At 32.8% G+C, this 18693-nt stretch overlaps 2 protein-coding genes across 21 annotated transcripts in view; one reads left to right on the top strand and one right to left on the bottom strand.

Moving 5' to 3' along the window:
- The window catches only part of LOC148301207 (uncharacterized), a 32689-nt gene extending 19519 nt beyond the window's left edge, over positions 1-13170 (top strand). For 4 of the 19 annotated variants that reach the window (XM_088273625.1, XM_088273626.1, XM_088273624.1 and 1 more), the window contains 13 exons: positions 407-634; positions 2179-2359; positions 3786-3869; positions 4300-4383; positions 4882-4965; positions 5229-5312; positions 5762-5845; positions 7185-7268; positions 7834-7917; positions 8959-9126; positions 9857-10017; positions 10835-11061; positions 11914-13170. In XM_088273625.1, coding sequence (XP_088129751.1) covers positions 407-634; positions 2179-2359; positions 3786-3869; positions 4300-4383; positions 4882-4965; positions 5229-5312; positions 5762-5845; positions 7185-7268; positions 7834-7917; positions 8959-9126; positions 9857-10017; positions 10835-11061; positions 11914-12012 — 1652 coding nt within the window. In that variant the 3' untranslated portion in view covers positions 12013-13170. The remainder of the gene's footprint in view (positions 1-406; positions 635-2178; positions 2360-3785; positions 3870-4299; positions 4384-4881; positions 4966-5228; positions 5313-5761; positions 5846-7184; positions 7269-7833; positions 7918-8958; positions 9127-9856; positions 10018-10834; positions 11062-11913) is intronic. The other 15 variants (XM_088273636.1, XM_088273639.1, XM_088273644.1 and 12 more) reach the window with 13 other exon arrangements.
- A 2713-nt stretch (positions 13171-15883) lies between these two features.
- LOC148301206 (charged multivesicular body protein 6-like) lies at positions 15884-18379 on the bottom strand. 2 transcript variants are annotated; one of them, XM_088273574.1, is made up of 3 exons: positions 18191-18379; positions 17804-18107; positions 15884-16986 (listed from the first exon to the last, which is right to left on the bottom strand). In XM_088273574.1, the coding sequence occupies exons 2-3, from the start codon at positions 18104-18106 to the stop codon at positions 16654-16656; spliced, it is 636 nt and encodes a 211-aa protein (XP_088129700.1). In that variant the 5' UTR covers position 18107; positions 18191-18379; the 3' UTR covers positions 15884-16653. The 2 variants fall into 2 exon arrangements, with proteins under 2 accessions (XP_088129700.1, XP_088129701.1); XM_088273575.1 differs by having other exon boundaries at positions 18277-18379.
- Positions 18380-18693: the final 314 nt, after the last annotated feature.

The following is an 18693-nucleotide window of genomic DNA, read 5'->3' as shown; positions in this document are numbered from 1 at the left end:
TGCAAATCTGTTCTGTTTATTTGTAATCTATCAAAATCTTAATTAAAGTTGCGACAAAATGTGACCAATACTGTGTTAAACCAAATTATTTTTTTGACATCTCATCAAAGATGAAGAAGAATATGGAAGTCTGGGATATAAACATAAATATAAATATTTATGTTTATATGTTTTATGGATATAAATATAAACCAATATGAAATCATCAAATCGCACCAGAAGGTAACAATTTTACAAGCTAGAATTCCTGTTTCTTAAAATCATTTATAATGGAAATGTAACGTTTTGGTGAGGAGCTCCACACTTGGGATTAGTAAAGAGTCAGACTCTTTTGGACCTTTGGATGGCAGTGCACCAGTTAAAGGTTTCCAATTTTGGTTGACTACAAGAGCGTGTGTCTGGTCAGGTGAGACGCCGCACCGGTGTGACTTCTGCGCCAAGACGTTCACGCGCAAGGAGCACCTGCTGAACCACGTGCGCCAGCACACAGGCGAGTCGCCGCATCGCTGCGGGTACTGCTCCAAGTCCTTCACGCGGCGGGAGCACCTGGTCAACCACGTGCGCCAGCACACGGGGGAGACACCCTTCCGTTGCACCTACTGCCCCAAAGCCTTCACCAGGAAAGACCACTTAGGTATGTTTAATCACTTTTTGTACTGAGAACATGCGATGTGTGATTGAATGTGTCTTGGGGACATTCGACGAAAACAAATCGAAAAATGGTTCAAAATCCGTTATCCATAATCTATTATAAATAAGTATTCCATAATCAAAAAAATTGTGCCCAGTCATATATACAATCAAAGGGACAATCCAATCTTCATATATAAACATTTAAAATTACTGCCGGTACGTGGAATATTGTGGATGAGTATCATCGTTGAACAACAAACTAGACAAAAATATCGAAATCTTTTAGTACACAACCATGATACACGACTTACACACAACGAAGGTTTGATAGTTCCAAGAATTAACAATAAATATGGGAGTTGAACACTCCAATATATCGTTCTGAATATTTTCAATTTGTTGCCGACGGATGTTAGAGGTCAAAATAAAATATGGAATAAAGGCAAAATAAAAGAATAGGAAAATGATCAAGAGTTAATTTTATGAAAATTGTAAAATGTTTATATTCTTAATTTTTCTCTTTTTTTGTGTGTATATTAGGTTAAAATCTTTAAAAACAATAAAAAATGTATTATAAAAGAACTCCACCGACAAGACACACAAGGTGGTAGGTGGGTCTCTGCAAAATAAAAATGTTCTAAATATGTAAATATAAATTAAAAAATACATAAAAATGTGACTTCAACTCGCATCCACCCACTGCTTCGACCACTCCTTTTCGGGAATTTTGACAATATCGTCTGTCCATAATCTCAGTGATTGAATATCAGAATGCAATTGATGAAAATGTAGACCAAAAAGTGACTAAAGTATTTATTGAAAATGAGTTAATTGTGTCAAACTGCATAACGTCTAGCTATGCCATAAGATTATGCCACAATTTTGTCTCTCTTTTATAGTATATAATATCCCAAAGTGAAATATGAATAATAACCATATTTTCAATGGAGAAAATTACCAAAACACTCTAGATCAATTAAGAAAAATTATTAGTTTCTTTCCGGTCTGCCAATACAATACATATAAATTTTATTTCAATCCTAAGTTTAGGGAAGTTATTTGTATTTTTTTTTTAAAAATATTTCCTTGCAATGATCTATCTCTAAGTAATATAAAAATGATGTTATTTTTTTTTAAATCTTAACTCTCTTAAAATAATTCATTGATTGCTTTGTAGAAGCTATCGGCGAATTACTGCTTCACTGCATTGTGAAATAAAACATTAGAAATTTGCGTTTTTTTCCATTCAACCAGACTGACCACAGCTAGTTGAAAAATTTTTTTTCAAAGATATCCACTCCCTGTGTGATGCATATGGAGTCCGCAAACTGTCTCCAGACTTTTCTGTTGACCGCCAGCTCCCTTGTAATAATCAATGAAAATGATATTGTAATGATGTATTATATTACATTTACTGGAGCTCATATGCAAATCAGTCAATCAAATTTAAATTAAAAAATAAAGTTTTTTTTATACGACTCGTTGAAGTCGTTGGATAACTTTGTTTATGTAAGAAAATAAGACATGTTGCTTTTGACCGGTCAGTGAACCACGTGAGGCAGCACACGGGCGAGTCCCCGCACAAGTGCACGTACTGCTCCAAGTCGTTCACTCGCAAGGAGCACCTCACCAACCACGTGCGCCAGCACACGGGCGAGTCGCCCCACCGCTGCGGCTACTGCGCCAAGTCCTTCACTCGCAAGGAGCACCTCACTAACCACGTCAGGTAGGAACTCGCTCATACTTGTATTATTGCCAAATTACCTGGACAAACTTGTCAACTAGTAGTCTGATACCGTTGTGACTCCTAAGACCCTTGTATTATCAATATTCTTATATTTTTTTATGAATACTTTTTTAAAATTTGTTATAATGTGATAAAATTTTCATTACAGTAAAAGCCTGTTAATTCGAACAATGATCGTTTCAATTTTACTATTTTTGCCAATGAGTTTTTCACCCAAAATGAACAAATAATTTGAGAAAATTTAATTGAAAAAATCTTTTATTTTACTCCATTATTAGATAAAACGAAATGATAATATGTATTTAAAATCCCTCTCAATTTTAATTACAAATTTCGTTTACTACTTTTATTTTACTACAAAATATATTAATTACTTTTAAAATATCACCACTCATCTTGTGTATAGAAGATTATCATTATTTTTTGTATTTGCTAATTGGAAATATTTGGTCCCTTCCAATTGAAATTAACCAGCTTTTACTGTATCTGTTAATATGTTGTCTTCAAAATCATTAATACATATAAATTTCTATAATTTTGAAAACCATCAGCTTCATCTCTAAATTTGAAACATATTTTGTGGAACAGTTTATTTTTCTTACATCGGCTGTAGAAAGGAGTCAATCAACTTATAAACTTATGCAACTTTATCATTATTTGTAAATATTTCTGTTAAACCTTGTCTATTAATTGACTTTTTTTAAAGAATTTCCCAAATTTTTCTCTTTTGCTCTTAATTTTTATATCTCTTCTTCCCTTATAAAGTTTTTTATGATGCACATAAATGACTAAATTCCATTATATTGTCAAAGCGTATGATATCAGATGTGTCAATAGGTATATGAATGAGGGCAAATTGTCTGCTATACACTGCTTTATGGTAATATCATGTCATACTTCCCTGGTACATTATGAGCCTAGTTGCCTAGTTGTTGGGTGCCCACCTCGAGTTTAGTTTTAGCAGCGCCTTCCAGTGGACTACACCATTCTACTCTTCCAACTGAAAAGGTGACCATTATTCCATTTTATTACTATAGATTCTTAGTTACCTCTGATCCATCCATTTTTATTATGTAATGACCGCTCATGGCTAGAAAACAATCATCTTTGTACACGTCTCTTTATGTTTGAAAATAACCTGTATTTTTCATACATTTCTGTTCAGTATCAGAATTCAGTTTGTATAAATTGGCTAACTGTTCATAAATCCGGTAAGTATTATACATCACTTATTATTTGCGGCTTTTATGAAATACCATCTAAGCGAAGACAAGTTAACCCATATACGTTATTGCCACATGATTGATATCCGTTTCGTCAATATAAACTATCTCCTCCTTTCCATCACTCTTATTGGAAGCCATTTCACTCAGAGTGTGGCTAAAGTTAAACTTTTGTGGTAAAGGATTCACACTGGTGAGACTCCGTACACGTGCAGCTATTGCTCCAAGGCATTCAGCAGGAAGGAACATCTCACTAACCACGTCAGGTGAATACGCCCAAATCAAACTTTTATATATATATATATATATATATATATATATATATATATATATATATATATATATATATATATATATATATATATATATATATTTATTTATATACATACATAAATTTAAATTAACACATTTTAACAATAAATTACATGACAACTGGATGATATATTATATACAAAAATTATAGTAAATTATATCACCTTTATCTGGCAATTCTCTTTATATATATTTTTTCCTTAGCTTCTTAAAATCCATCTTTATTTTATGTTTCAATTTACATGATCCTATTAACTCTAGTCACGTAACATTTCATTAATGATACATGTCCCCGAGGCCCTCAGAGTGGTTCTCGGTACTAACAAGAGGTTGTGTCGTATGGTGTTGAGCATGGCTATAAAGTGTGGTATTTGCCTTGGTTAGGAAACACACGGGAGAGACCCCCTTTGCGTGTACGTACTGCCCCAAATCATTCAGCAGGAAAGAGCATTTGACTAACCACATCAGGTGAGAACTTTCTCTTTTCATATCCTCCTAGAAGCAGTCTTTGGTTAAGAGTATTATCTCTTTGCAATCCCCCGTTGTCACTAATGATCAGTCAATCTCTGCCTTATTAAATTGCTCTTCCTGTATTTGAAAGTAATTTCTTATGCCTTTTATTCTCCAAGAATGATGGCGGCGTACGCGTACATGCACTAACTTATAACACAAATAATAATGTTAACCAAAGACTGCCTTTGTATGTATCATTGAGATGTGATAAAATATTTTATTTTGTTTTGTTATCTCCCTCGTGGAACGTAATGAGTGGTTTTCGTATTAATTAAATTATGGACTCAACCCGTATGTATACTTTTGAATGCCATTGTTGTTTTGATCTGCCAAATGATGAATGAACCAAATGGAAAGTTAAAAATCAGCCGGTATCTCGGTATGATTGTTTATACTGATGCGTGTGATAGTATTTAGGGCAAAGAGTTAATGTTGGTGGTATTTATCAAAAAGGAAACATACTGGCGAGACTCCGTACAGCTGCACTTACTGCACCAAGTCCTTTGGGAGGAAGGAACACTTGAACATTCACATCAGGTGAGGATCACACCATTCTACAAATTACTTATCTGAAATATACAATTATCTCGTAACATACTCAGTGTCAATACCGAGTGGAAAATGTGCTAAAGATTTGCGAATACCGTGTCCCTGTTCATAAAACATTCACCGCTTAACGGTGAAACACGAGTGCCGATATTTGTTTGAGTGGCACCATCACGAAGAGGCACACGGTATTGTATGAAGAGATTGGGTAATGAACCGTGAGTTAATATAATGGTTGGTGTGTTGCGTGTTAGGAAACACACGGGCGAGACCCCGTTCAGCTGCACGTACTGTCCCAAGTCATTCAGCAGAAAAGAGCACTTGACCAATCACGTCAGGTGAGAAAACTATTCAAAGTTTGTCAAATAAACCCTCTTTCCCCTATGCATATTCTTATAGCTCCCATCTCTCGATAACCGATGCCTTTTCTGTTTATTTTATTTTTATCAATCCAACTCTAAATAATTACAATAAATTAACGTCTTCAACGTACCATACATACGTAGTATGAAATTAATCTTATTATTTTAGCTTTTTTCTTTTGCAATCCGCTTCCAAATGTCAAATTATCGTTTATACTTTTCTTACGATTATTTCTTATTCCTGAATGTGCTTCCATACACACATAATGTACATAGCCTAATATAGTCCATAGAATGAGTAGTCGAGATAGTGTCTAACATTGATTGATGAGTTAATACGCAGGGTTTTGGGTACTACTAACACGGGATGGGTAAATTACACTTGTTAAAGTATAAATACTTAATGAGAATAATTTGTGGCAAAGGAAACACACGGGTGAGACTCCGTACAGCTGTACCTTTTGCACCAAGTCGTTTGGAAGAAAGGAACATCTCACCAACCATATCAGGTGAATTATTATCCCATTACAACTTTTCTGCTGAAGCACCGCGCCATCCAGTTGACTCTTCATTACCCAACACCAAACTGAACATACCACATACCATCATATCACTCAGCACTGTGATACCTCTGTCATTCAATATACAAACATAAAACTAAAAAATATTTTTTTATTCTTCCTTTCTTTAGTTATATATATATATTTTTTTAATTTTGCACTTTTTTTCTTGGATAATCTGGGGTCAACTGTCAATCATATTTTATCACATCACTGTCGTTGCAACATCACTCGTTAATTTCAATTAACTCTTTAAGAATCCTGAATTGCTTGCCAGATTTTTAAAAATAAATTTGTCATACTGTGTTGAACACTTCATAAATATTGTAAAAAATTCTATGACCCTTTTTAATACTGATTATCTCATTACCATGATGATAAACAATTAGTCATTGTATCTACATGCTGCATAGTAAAAATTCAAATCTTATATGTTGCATTTGGTTTCTTAAGTTTGGTCTTGTCATAAAAAAAACTATGTGAGGTATTAATTTATTTTTGCACGAACTGAATCATTACTGCATCTGCCTACATTCTACTCCTTTTCATATACAGTGGAAATCATTCAACACCAAATCATGGGGATGGAATGCAACAACAAAAAAACTTAACATCGTTGCATTTTTTTTTGTTCTTTAAATTGTGACAACATATAGTTTGTGATTCCAATCTCTTTACAAATGTTAGTTTTGTTTTCAGTGATTTTTATTTGGTAGTATTGCTAGAAAACAAATGTATGATATTGTGTTGTATTTTGTTGGGACCAGAATAGTATTTGATGCAAACTTTTTTTTGTGTTAACGATTTCCACTGTACATTACTCAAATTCCAAATACATAAGTGATATATTATAGCTTTACTTCTGAATGGCATTTACTCCAATTTAAATGCATTATGGATGCTAAACCTCAGCATCTGCTCAATTTTGGTTACTGTATATCATTGTTATCCAGTGAAAAGTGACAAACTAACATATAGGTGACAATGAATTATTTGTGTCAAACTGTTGATTGTCTTATGCTCTACATTTGCTACTATCAAAAATATTTTAGTGATAATTTTGTCTTCTTTTTACAATATGTGTTTAGTAACCCAAACTGCTTTAGTATCAATAATATTTTCATTTATATAAAAATAAGACACTTAACAATAATGAAAAAAAATACAATGTTATTCACTTTTCAGTATAAGACGACAATATCTCTTAACTAGCTTTCATACTGTGACAAGGTTCTTTACTTTGGATAGACTAAACATATTCAGTAATGTAAAACATTGTTATTGTTAGGAAACATACGGGAGAGACCCCTTACAGCTGTACCTACTGCTCCAAGTCATTCAGCCGGAAGGAGCACCTCAATAATCATATCAGGTGAGATCTCGCGGCTCCCAAAATCTTTTTTTCCCCCTGGTGGCAATATAATCCATCTAAGCCTCTTTTTTTTATTGGAACTCGGGGAAACAAAAGGTTATCCTGATGTTAGTGCGCTTAAGGGTATTGGAAGTAATCTCAATGTCATTACTTAAGGTTATAATACTTTTTTCCTGTAAGAAATTACCATTAATATTTTACCATACTCCTTTTTTTTATATAAAAAATGTAAACCAAATCGGCGCCATTCTCCAATCTAGTTAGTGGTGGTTTTAGCTTGCAAAGGCGGCATTACGGAGTGGACCAGTATTTATTGCATTTTATTTATGATAGAATATTGTTAATACAATGTTTATGGTGGAATATAGAAAACGAAGTCGAAAATACAATTTTATTTTATGGTATTTCTTACAAGTCATATTAGGTATTTGCGTTCATTTTAATTTTTGAGATTGATATCTTCCAATACTTCGCTTGCGTGTAATGCAGAATTATATTTATTTACGGGTAATGTGAGTGTTGGATCAGACCGCATCCTAAATTGTGGGTGTTTGTTGCCATAAAGGAAGCACACTGGAGAATCCCCTCACACCTGCTCCTTCTGTGCCAAGAGTTTCACTAGGAAGGAGCACCTCACTCATCACGTCAGGTGAGACCCCTCCATCCCTCATCTCACACACACACTCATTCGCCCATCGTGTTACCATAAAGCAGACAATTTGCCCTCTAACTATACGTATAACTCTTTTCACACTGTTGTATTTGACATTTTGTTGTTTCTTTTTTTACAGGTTAGCATAAATTTTTATTGATTAAAAGTATTAAAAAAAATCATGTTACTGAATTTGAATTTGACATTAAGGTATTGAAAATAATTTGTTTAAAATATCAAAAGTGTATATCACCGAGTAAATTCATTTACTATGATATACACTTTTGATATTTTATCGGCTTTCTCAGCACTAATTGGTTGAATGGAAGAGCTTACTTATTTCAGAGATGCCTTCACTGTTGCAGGCCTGCTGACTGAAATACTGTCTCCCCTCCTAATGAATTCCGCACCAAACAAAATACCCATATTTTCTGAATTTCTCATCGAGACACTAAAATTTCAAAAAATTAATTTGATCAAATTCAGATATAACATGCGCAATATGCTGATGTAAATATAAGTAAACTAACGACATCAATAATAAATTTAAAATTGTTATTTTACTGTAGGAAATTAGAATTACAATAATTAATAAATAATTACAATAATAAATTTTAATCTAAGAAGAAAAAAAAGAAGAAAACACGAAAAAAAATATTGTATTACCAACGAACATAACTAACAAGTGTAAATCCCTCTCCAAGCACAAGAGCTCAGTCTCTTTTTTGGAGAGAACTGCGTTTTTAATTTTAAGATTGTAAGTAGAAATGTTTAGAAAATGAATTATTAAAAAACTTTTGTATCCATATAAAATAATAAAAAATAAAATTATATTTAAGTCAATTGTACATTGCTTTTCGGTGATAATTAAAAAAAATGGTGCTTTATTATTATTATGTATTATTATTTTTGGTATTAGCTTATTCGCTTTCCGGCCGCGATGTGTTGATACATCTGAAAAGAAAGTTCTTCTTTTCGACCCCAGTTTTGAAGCGGAGTAGGATAGGGCAGATTAGTCTTAACTTACAAATTGTTTAGGATCCACACGGGAGAGTCGCCGCACCGCTGCGAGTTCTGCCAGAAGACGTTCACTCGGAAGGAGCACCTCACCAACCACCTGCGTCAGCACACGGGCGACACTCCCCACTGCTGCAACGTTTGCACTAAGCCTTTCACCCGGAAGGAACACCTAATCGCCCACATGAGGTCAGTGCTGTTTGTAAAGTTACAGGAATGTTGGAATAACCATCAAGAGTAAACTGTGCTCTCAGTATTGTAAATAAATCACCAATATTTCTTTGACCCCCTCAGGATTTACATCATGGACACATCATACACGGTAGCTTAATGCGCTAACCACTATACTATTCAGGAGGCTTCAATGTAAAACCCAAATGGGCTCTACTTTTTATTTTATTTCTATTAAATTACTTCAATTTCATTGTTGGCGGATGGCTGAAAATAAGACACATAATGATTTTAGGCTTTTAACAAGTCTATATCAATTTTTTTTTTCTATCTTAACACATTACTCTACAAACTTTTGAGGTGCACATATTTGTGCGTTTCAGAATCCTTATGTCGCGGTGGTGTGCACATTTTTGTGCATTTCAGTTATCTTCAATATATATTTATACACAAAATACACATCTTAAATGTTTAATTTCTTGTCTTGCTTTGCTGTGTTGCGGGTAGGTGTCATTATAATATGTACAAAAATAATAAATTGATGTGTTATAATCAATTATTTTGTTTGTTATGATTCTTTAAATGCTATCTTATATCACCTGCGTCAAATTTAATTTCTTTAACAAACTTCACCGTAACCATTGTGTTAAGAGTCCAAATAGATATTAAATGCAAGCAATTTATTCAAAACTCACAAATTAAATTTGGCAGCTGTAATATTAATGGTGACTGTTTTCCATAATTTCAGTCGCTCCCACACTGGAGACCGGCCATTTGCCTGCGAAGAGTGCGGGAAGACCTTCCCCCTGAAGGGGAACTTGCTCTTCCACCAGCGCTCGCACAACAAGGGCGTGCAGGCCGCGCGACCCTTCCGCTGTGATCTCTGTCCCAAGGACTTCACGTGTAAAGGTAAAAATACTCAGTCTGTTCATACTACACTAGATCCATCCACTTGATGTTATGCAGAAAGAACTAATTATATATGTAAATAGAAACCCAGTTCGATTAACAATATTGAAGGTAAAAACAACTTTATTTATTGATTCGACAGTCACTTTGTGGTAAAACCTATCCACTTTTAATTTAAGTTTTACTTATTTCTTGAAATCTATTGTGACACGTGTAGATTTTAAGAAGTAATGGTATTTACTAAGGAAGACTTAAATTAAAAATGGGAAACACAACACTTCATTAACTAGGTAAATAAATTTAGTCTACAAAAATATGTTTCATGATCTAAAATTTAATTAAAAATTAACAGTAAAAGAAATATTCGCATTGTATTTCAAACATTAAACCTCACTATCTGGAATTTATTTTTTTTACTTTGTGTTAACTGGTTCCTGTCTGCATAACATCACTCACATGTCATGTATTTTCACATGTTCCCATTTCTTAACACACTTCAGACGGCAAAGGTATTTCTACTCGTTCAGTCGATTGATTGATGCTTAAGGATGGGTAAGGTATTTTTATCTTCTGCACTGGCCTCATTTCAAAGGTAGAAGAAAAGAAGGAAGTATTCAATGTTTATATATGAATATTTTATAAATCAACTTTTTGTCAAAGTCTTAACTATATGTACATAATTATCAAATCTTGTCCGCAGGCGTAAAAAATACTAGTCTGAGATGTGTTGAGCAATCTGAGTAATTCCCATTCATATTAATATCCGCATAAGTCTAGACTCTGGGCAAATATTTGACGGTATGTATGGTGTTTTCAGGTCACTTAGTTTCCCATCGGCGCTCGCACACTGGCGAGCGGCCGCACACGTGCGCGCAGTGCGGCAAGACCTTTGTGGAGAAGGGCAACATGCTACGCCACCTGCGCAAGCACGAAGCGGAGGCCGGGACGCCCGCCGACGCCGTGCAGGTGGTGGTGCTGGAGGGGGGCGAGCCGCCCGCCACGCCCACCCCGCAGCCCCCCCCACTCATGCACATGACGGGACAGGTGAGACGACTTGCTCTGCACGAGAACCTGACACGCTTGTGTCTATAATTTAAGTTACTATCTCTCAACCCTGAAATGCATGATTTTTTTAGTTTTTTAAGTAAAAAAAATCTCTGACAACAATAACTTAATGTCAAGAAAATAAAAGGCTGACTTCATTCTAACACCTAGGTGTGATGAATATGCAACAGTGTGAATTATAATAATTGTACGCGAATAAAGGATGTTTCAACTAATGTGAAATTTAAGGGTTAAAATATAGTTTTTCTCCGTCTTAGTTCTCATTACTGAGGGTTGACACTTGTCGAAGTAATGATCCTTCTCCAGTTATCTCTTGACTGCGCTGCAGGTAGCGCTCTAACCACCAAGGTGCCTGCTGCTGTCTTGATCGGTCCATCGTGTTGGGGATCTTCCTCTCCCTCTCTTCCCCTCCAGGCTATCCTCATTGCCACGCGTAATGTGTCCAAAGAACTTTCTACATTTTAGTATAAAATATAGTAAAAGCTTGTTATTATAGAATTCAATTCATCAATTCTAAAAACATGACAAAATTGAGGATAATTCGAAAGGAATGATTCCTATATTTTTATTGACAAAATAATAATAGCACTGAATAAAATCGGTAATATAAATGAATTGGATAAATACTATTTTTTGTTTATTTTTCAGTCTGAAAATGTGTTTTTTATCATAAGGAAATTCCTGTATTGATTTTTAAAAACATTTTTCTGAGAATTTTATTTTTAGTTTTTGTGTTGAACAAATAAATTTTCAATTCTCTCGATGAAACTTCTTAGTAGTAATTCAGCAAAAGCTTGTTAATTTGAAGAAAAAAAAAACTTGATATCACAGGTAATAACAGAAGGAGGGACAACCCGCACCGTTCTCCACCACCAGCAACAAGGACAGCAAGCTGCCATGCCGCACCATCCCGTCGTGGTCAACTACTAGACCTTTAAATACCAGAATACCGGATCTCAGCCCGGCACTACATCGTGTGTGTGTGTCATCCATCGCAACTGTGTGTCATCCTACCAATGAGCAATGTTTCGACAAATAAAGACTTGTATTAGGTATATGTATATAAAGATGGGGACTGACCGGAGCATTTTGTCATAACGTAACATTCGCGGCGAGCATCCGAACATCGGATGGAGTACTCGGAACGAGCTCGGATCGCTGTACTGACTATACGAATGCTCGCATTGTAACGTGTTACGTCCAGACGAAATGTCTCCGGTCAGTCCCCACCATAATAATAATAATATGTCGTTTTTCTTTTATGTATGACACCAAGTGAAACCTTTTATTTAAACATATTTCTGAAGGAAAAGATATCAGTACGTTTAGCTTCAGTTTTCAGTTTTGTCAGAGAATTGGTGAAAATTGTCAATAGTTGCCATAATAAGTGTATTTAGGTTGAAGTGGACGTGTAAATAATGACATTACCTAACCCGTTTCCTAGTGTATACATAGCTTAGCGGAGCAGAAGTCAATGTGTATTGTACACGGCAGTCAGCATTTATTAGGATTGAAACGACCAATTATTGAGTGGTAATGTCGCAATTAAGTGATAATTAAGTTGACTTCCAAATTCTTCCCATAGGACATTTTATCAAAGGTATATTATTTTATATACTCATACGTCATAATCAGACTATTCAGTGGAGAATTCATATTTTTTCTAGTATTGTTGTTAGAAAATCAATTTGTATATTTATTCAGATGTAAAAAGGAAAACCCATAGGTGTATAATAACTTAAGATCAAATTTTATTGTTTGTATAACCTTTGACTATCGAGAATTTATTGTATATTTCCATAGATCTTTAGGAAATCAGATATTTAACTGAAATCTAATACCAGTTACCCCCGCTTCGTAGATCACACTACATTTACTAAACTCTGTTAAACAACTTCATCCGTGAATGCATTTATTTAGCTTGTCTTGTGTTCAGTTAACCATATTCCGAGTATGTACAGTAAAATTCCATTTTTACATTTCTTTTTTTTCACTTTACCATTCCCCGGATTTGATAAATTCAGTATAAAGATGATATAATAAAAAGACATGACAGAGACAAGTCTTTTATCTTGACAAGAAGATGATTATTGTAAAATATATCTATTGATATATGTATTGTGCTCCATTTTGAGCATGTGTGAATAAAAATATGGTACATGCTAGCAATGTGCGAAGTAATAATAGAGAAGTTTGATTGAATATTTTTATTCCTCCGTTTTACACCATTTTTGACATTTCCTTGAAAAATGTAAAAAAGGAGTTTTACTGTATTACCCATGCCTCCCATCATTACTTGACATATATAGTTTTAATAGACTTCCATCACTAATTTTGGTAGCAGGCTGCCCGCAGTGCTCAAATTTGACCATCCCTGGTTTTATATATAAATATATATATATATATATATATATATATATATATATATATATATATATATATATATATATATAACTGTATAATATTTTGAGAAACTATATCAAAACGTAAATAACACAGTTCCATTTCTAAATGAATTAATAATAATCACTAGTACAAATTCATGAATATGTTTTCCTAAATAATTTTCTCTCAAGTATTTGTGAATAATAAATGAACGTTCTGAACATGCTTTTTTTATATCTTGGACTATTTTTAATGCATACTTCATATATATATAGACACCATATCTCTTGCCACAATGCTAATATGTCAAACTATGCCATTATATATATATATATATATATATATATTGTAAATATTTTTTTAATGTGAAATTAATGAAAATTGCGGGTGAATGAAATACATTTATAGTTATTTATTGTTATACAATAATTCAAAAGTTTTGTATGATTTGTAGAAATGATGGTCGGATTTCGGTGGAAAATTATAATTTTTTAGCACAGATTTATTTCCTCCGAATTGGCATTGGCAGACATTGTAAAAAATAAGTTTATTTTTGTATGTAAAATGAGATTTGAAAATTGTTATTACAACAGTTGCAAGCAACAAATTTGATTAGCATTGATTACAAGGTTACCGCATTTCACAGAAGAAGACAATCTACCGCCGATGTCCGAACCATCTATATACCTTGACAACCAAAAAAAGTGTCCCTGATTTTTAGCAAAATGAAGGAAATTTACTATACGTCAAGTACTATATATCAATTTCCAAATACCCTGATGCCACGTTTCTATCCTTTCATACTGTACAAAATTGTTAACTTTTTTTTGTCAAGATACTTTGTGACTAAATGTGTTTTTTTGTTTGACTTTTAAAATGAATTAATTTTCATGCATTGTTTTTATATATGTCATCCGAATTAAAGTATTTTTTATTGATTACTTTCGATATGATTTATTTTTGGCAGCATTTCTCACTTAAAAAATATATAAATTCTCTCATAAGGATATGGGGCTAATTATGTATTGAAAATGATTGATTTTAATAAATTTATATTTTTTATATTTGTAGTTTGACAGCTGCTTTAAAATTGTCTTTCTTACCTGGGATATATGTGTATTGTATTGGGATTGATTAATAAAGCAATGCTTTATCTAATTTCTTTATTTCGTACAATTGTATTTAGGCCTTTAAAACTACTATAATTTATATGATTTTAGTAGAAATTGGTATATTTCATAATTTATTTTTAAGTAAATTATTTTAATTTTTATTTAGGAAATTTGTGGCAGTCATCCACGAATAGTGAGATTGGTCAGTCAATCAAATTTATATTCTTTATTCCATTGACATCCTTTTTTATAAATAAATACAAATATTTAAACACTTATCATGTTTTATTATTAAGTATGTATAACCATTTATTTGACTTACCACTAATTGTGACCTCCACACTGTCCTGTGACTTTATGTAAGTATTTAAGATTTTTTATACTTAAAATTTACAGTATGAAAGACTTCAAAAAACAAAAATGATACATAGTTTTTTTTGTACAAAATACGTAAATAAAATTTAATTCATGGTAATCTTATTTGTGGATGAAATTTTGTAAATTTATCAATTCATAAGAGGTTATGGAAAAATAAATATCTACAAAAATACTAAGCTACTATATCCCTTAACCCAAACAGCAGTAAAAACTTAATAACCCATAGGGCATTTGTCCACTACACGGAATTTTACCGTCCGGCACGTCAGTTAGCATTTTAAAACGATGATTGACTTGGATTGGCTTGTGCTTTTGTCCATCTTTCTTCGGATTGGTGCTCTTGATAGACAAAAGCACAAGCCAATCATCATTTTAAATCGCTAACTGACGTGCCGGACGGTAAAATTCCGTATAGTGCACAAACGCCCTTAAAGCCTCTATTTTCATAAGCTTGTCTGCAGGTAGGATAGAGAAGGTAAATGTGAAAACATCACAAGTACCCAGCAAATACAAAGTTATAAGTTCCTGTAGGGACATTTTCACTAAAAATAATCTGCTCCTAAATAATTGTTGCTCTATTTTTTTTACATTATGTGATATCAGAATCCTAAAAAAATCACTTAGGGAAAAGTTTTCTAAAAGAATTGAGTAGTTTTCATTATTCTTACACATTATATATATATATGTATATATATTATTTATGCTGTAATATTTATTTAATATTACCCTGAACTGGTTTCTGAAGCGCAAGAGTGATCGATCACCTTGCCTTTAAATAAGTAATGATCAAGGTAACACTGTGTCAATTCGATGCAGTGCCCTATGCACTATTGGGTTATAAAAATTATATATATATATATATGTATACAGTATGTATAGTGTTTTTGGTTTAAGGTCATAATATAAACTAGTAATTAAAAAATGTATTCAGTGGATTATAATATGTATTCAAAATAGATAAATGACAAACATTTGCACAATTATAATATATTACTTTAGGTATTAAAAAATATATGTATACACTCTTTACTGGCACTTCTAATAAAATTACGCAGTGTATTTAACAGAGAAATTGGCTGTATGCAATTTAATTTTTAAATGTATTATAAGATTGTATGGATATCTATCTCATTGTGATATCTATCATCCATACATATTTACATTATGAACAAACTTCATACAGTACACATATAAGCCAATAATCACTATGCATATCTTAAAATTCTAAGTAGTCATAAAAAAATTAAATAAATAATTTTATCTTTTTGAATGGTGGAATATGGTTGATTGTGGCATGGTAAATTGCATTTTACCATCAATTTTAAAGCTTCATCATTAAAGTCCAATGGGCGCCTCCTAATCTGGGTTTATACTTCAATAGCATATCTCCAGAAAAAAATTACAAACCAGCTTTGCACTTATTGACTAATTCTCAATATATATTGTACTCAATCCTTCAATTTCACAAACTGAAATTTATTATTTTGATATGACGTCCAATCATAAAACTGGGAATTACTTATTTACTCAAAACAAAAACTTATTGAGCATGATGTCGTTGTCATTGCAATCACTAGTGAGTTACAGTTATGAAAGTTTTTTACGACTCAACTCAATTGGTAACTAGGTAAAATTGTTAAATTATGCATGTGATTCAATATAAGCGCAGTTGTAATATCTTGGTACGCTTCATACTTTACGCTTCCAAAGCCACTCTTTCTGGTTTAGGTTTATCTTTTGTCGGAAGATCACCGGGGACATCAGGTAGCTGGTCTTCCAATTCATCTTCCTCGGACAACTCTTCGGGAACATCGGGCAATTTCTGTGTTGAGCGAATTATTTCATCGAGTTCCGATTGAACAGACATTTCATCTTCCTCTGTTAGTACTCCGCTTAACATTTCATCAATTTCTCTCTGTTTGTCGACTCCTTCTTTCGTCTCATTTAATATTTGCTCTATTTCATTTATATCAAGGACTGCGTTCACCTTTTCCAAAGCCTTATTTCCTATTTTTAATCCATTGATAACCTGCAATGAAGATTGAAATACAGTATAGTATCAAATTTTAGGTTAAACCAGTAAAAAAAACTGGCAAAACCTTGTAAAGATATGACTACGTTTACTGACAAATTTTCAGCATGCCAAGTACTGTCATACATCAACCTACCTACTCAGTAATTACAAGGTTAAATATTGTCTACTAAGATCTCTTCAAAATCAATTCCAATCAAAACTATTTCAACTTTACAATAGACACAAATTATTAGAACTTATTTGTATCATTAGAAAACTAAAATTTCTTGAGTTTAAAAATGTGCCACAAAGTATCTTTTTGAAGATACTTTGTGGCACATTTTTAAACTTAATTTTTTTACTTTTTTATTGGTAATTTTTTTTCCCCAACCGGTTTAACACAAAAACCTTGTCATCATCAGGGTTACAGCACAAAAAAAACACTTGTTTAATAACCCTGATGACAAGGTTCTTGTCGAAACTGGTCGGAGAAAAAATGTACCAATAAAAAAGTGATTAAAAACAAAGTTTAGAAGACTAAAATTTTAACAAAACATTCTAGCACCAAAGAGCGTGATCGTGAATCTAGATATTAAAAAAAATGTAAGGCACATAAATGTTATTTTAGTTTAAAAATATTAAAATGATATCAAGAAATGCAATAAAAATTATAATGATGAGTCATAAAAGATTTTATGGTGTGGTTTGTTTCTAATAACATTGGTGTGGTTTGTTTCTAATAACCCTGTAATACAAAATTCTCTTAATATCATTTACTTTTAAATAAAGGCAATATGAAAAGAAAATATATCAATAAAAATTTGTAACATACCTCTATTTCGATTTGAGCAAATTCGATATTATGAACTAAGGTTTCTAAGTTTTCTAATTGTGAGTCGGTGTTGCTTAATAACTTTTCTTGGTAATGTTTTTTACGAAGCAATAATTTGGCACGTTCCTTTTTCCCATCAGCTAACAGGCTTCGAGCTAGCAACCTGTCCTTTTCCAATGTCAGCTCGATGCGTTTTTGGTATAGTTTTAATTTATCTCTTTGTAGTTTGAGTTGCAAAAGAGCCTTATCTTGTTCTGTTACTCTACTAACGGGTTTTTTGTGTTTTCCGAATAAAGCCCCCATCCTAAAAAGTATTATAACCAATTAAGATGTATAAAGGTAACAACCTAATATGACTAATACTTGAGAACGCAGGCATAAATATACCTTAAATGATATAAATGTATACTTTGGACATCAAATTTTATTGATATCCCTTAATTTAATCTTTGGAATAGATATTAACTACATACGTTGGACAAACTCGTATCGAAGACGTTGTGGCATTCAATTATATTGATTGAAAATCAAAATGCAATGTCACAGCTTGTCAGTCAAAATAATTGATAAAAATACAAAACTGACAGCTGCCAACCACAGAACTAGAAGGAATTAATACATATGACATAGACAACAACCTGTAATCGGGAAAACGAAAAATGGGGTCAATAGAAATAATGTCCTTTATTTTCCAGTTGAGACTAACGCACAAAAGGAATATTATTTTTCCGAACAATTTTATCACCCTTATCTATTAGAAAGTTGCATGACTGTCCCTACTTCAGAATTTGTTGTTATTTCGAATCAGTATGTTTCAAATCCTCAATTTAATTACTTCTGTAAAAGAACAGCATCAAAAGATATTTTTATTTTTACAGCATTACACTCTC

Source organism: Brachycentrus maculatus, unplaced genomic scaffold, assembly GCF_059751285.1.
Source record: "Brachycentrus maculatus isolate JH-2025_06_01 unplaced genomic scaffold, ASM5975128v1 h1tg000589l, whole genome shotgun sequence".
Taxonomy (NCBI): domain Eukaryota; kingdom Metazoa; phylum Arthropoda; class Insecta; order Trichoptera; family Brachycentridae; genus Brachycentrus; species Brachycentrus maculatus.
Note: the sequence above shows the minus strand (reverse complement) of the source record. Positions and strands in the feature narration are given on the sequence as shown.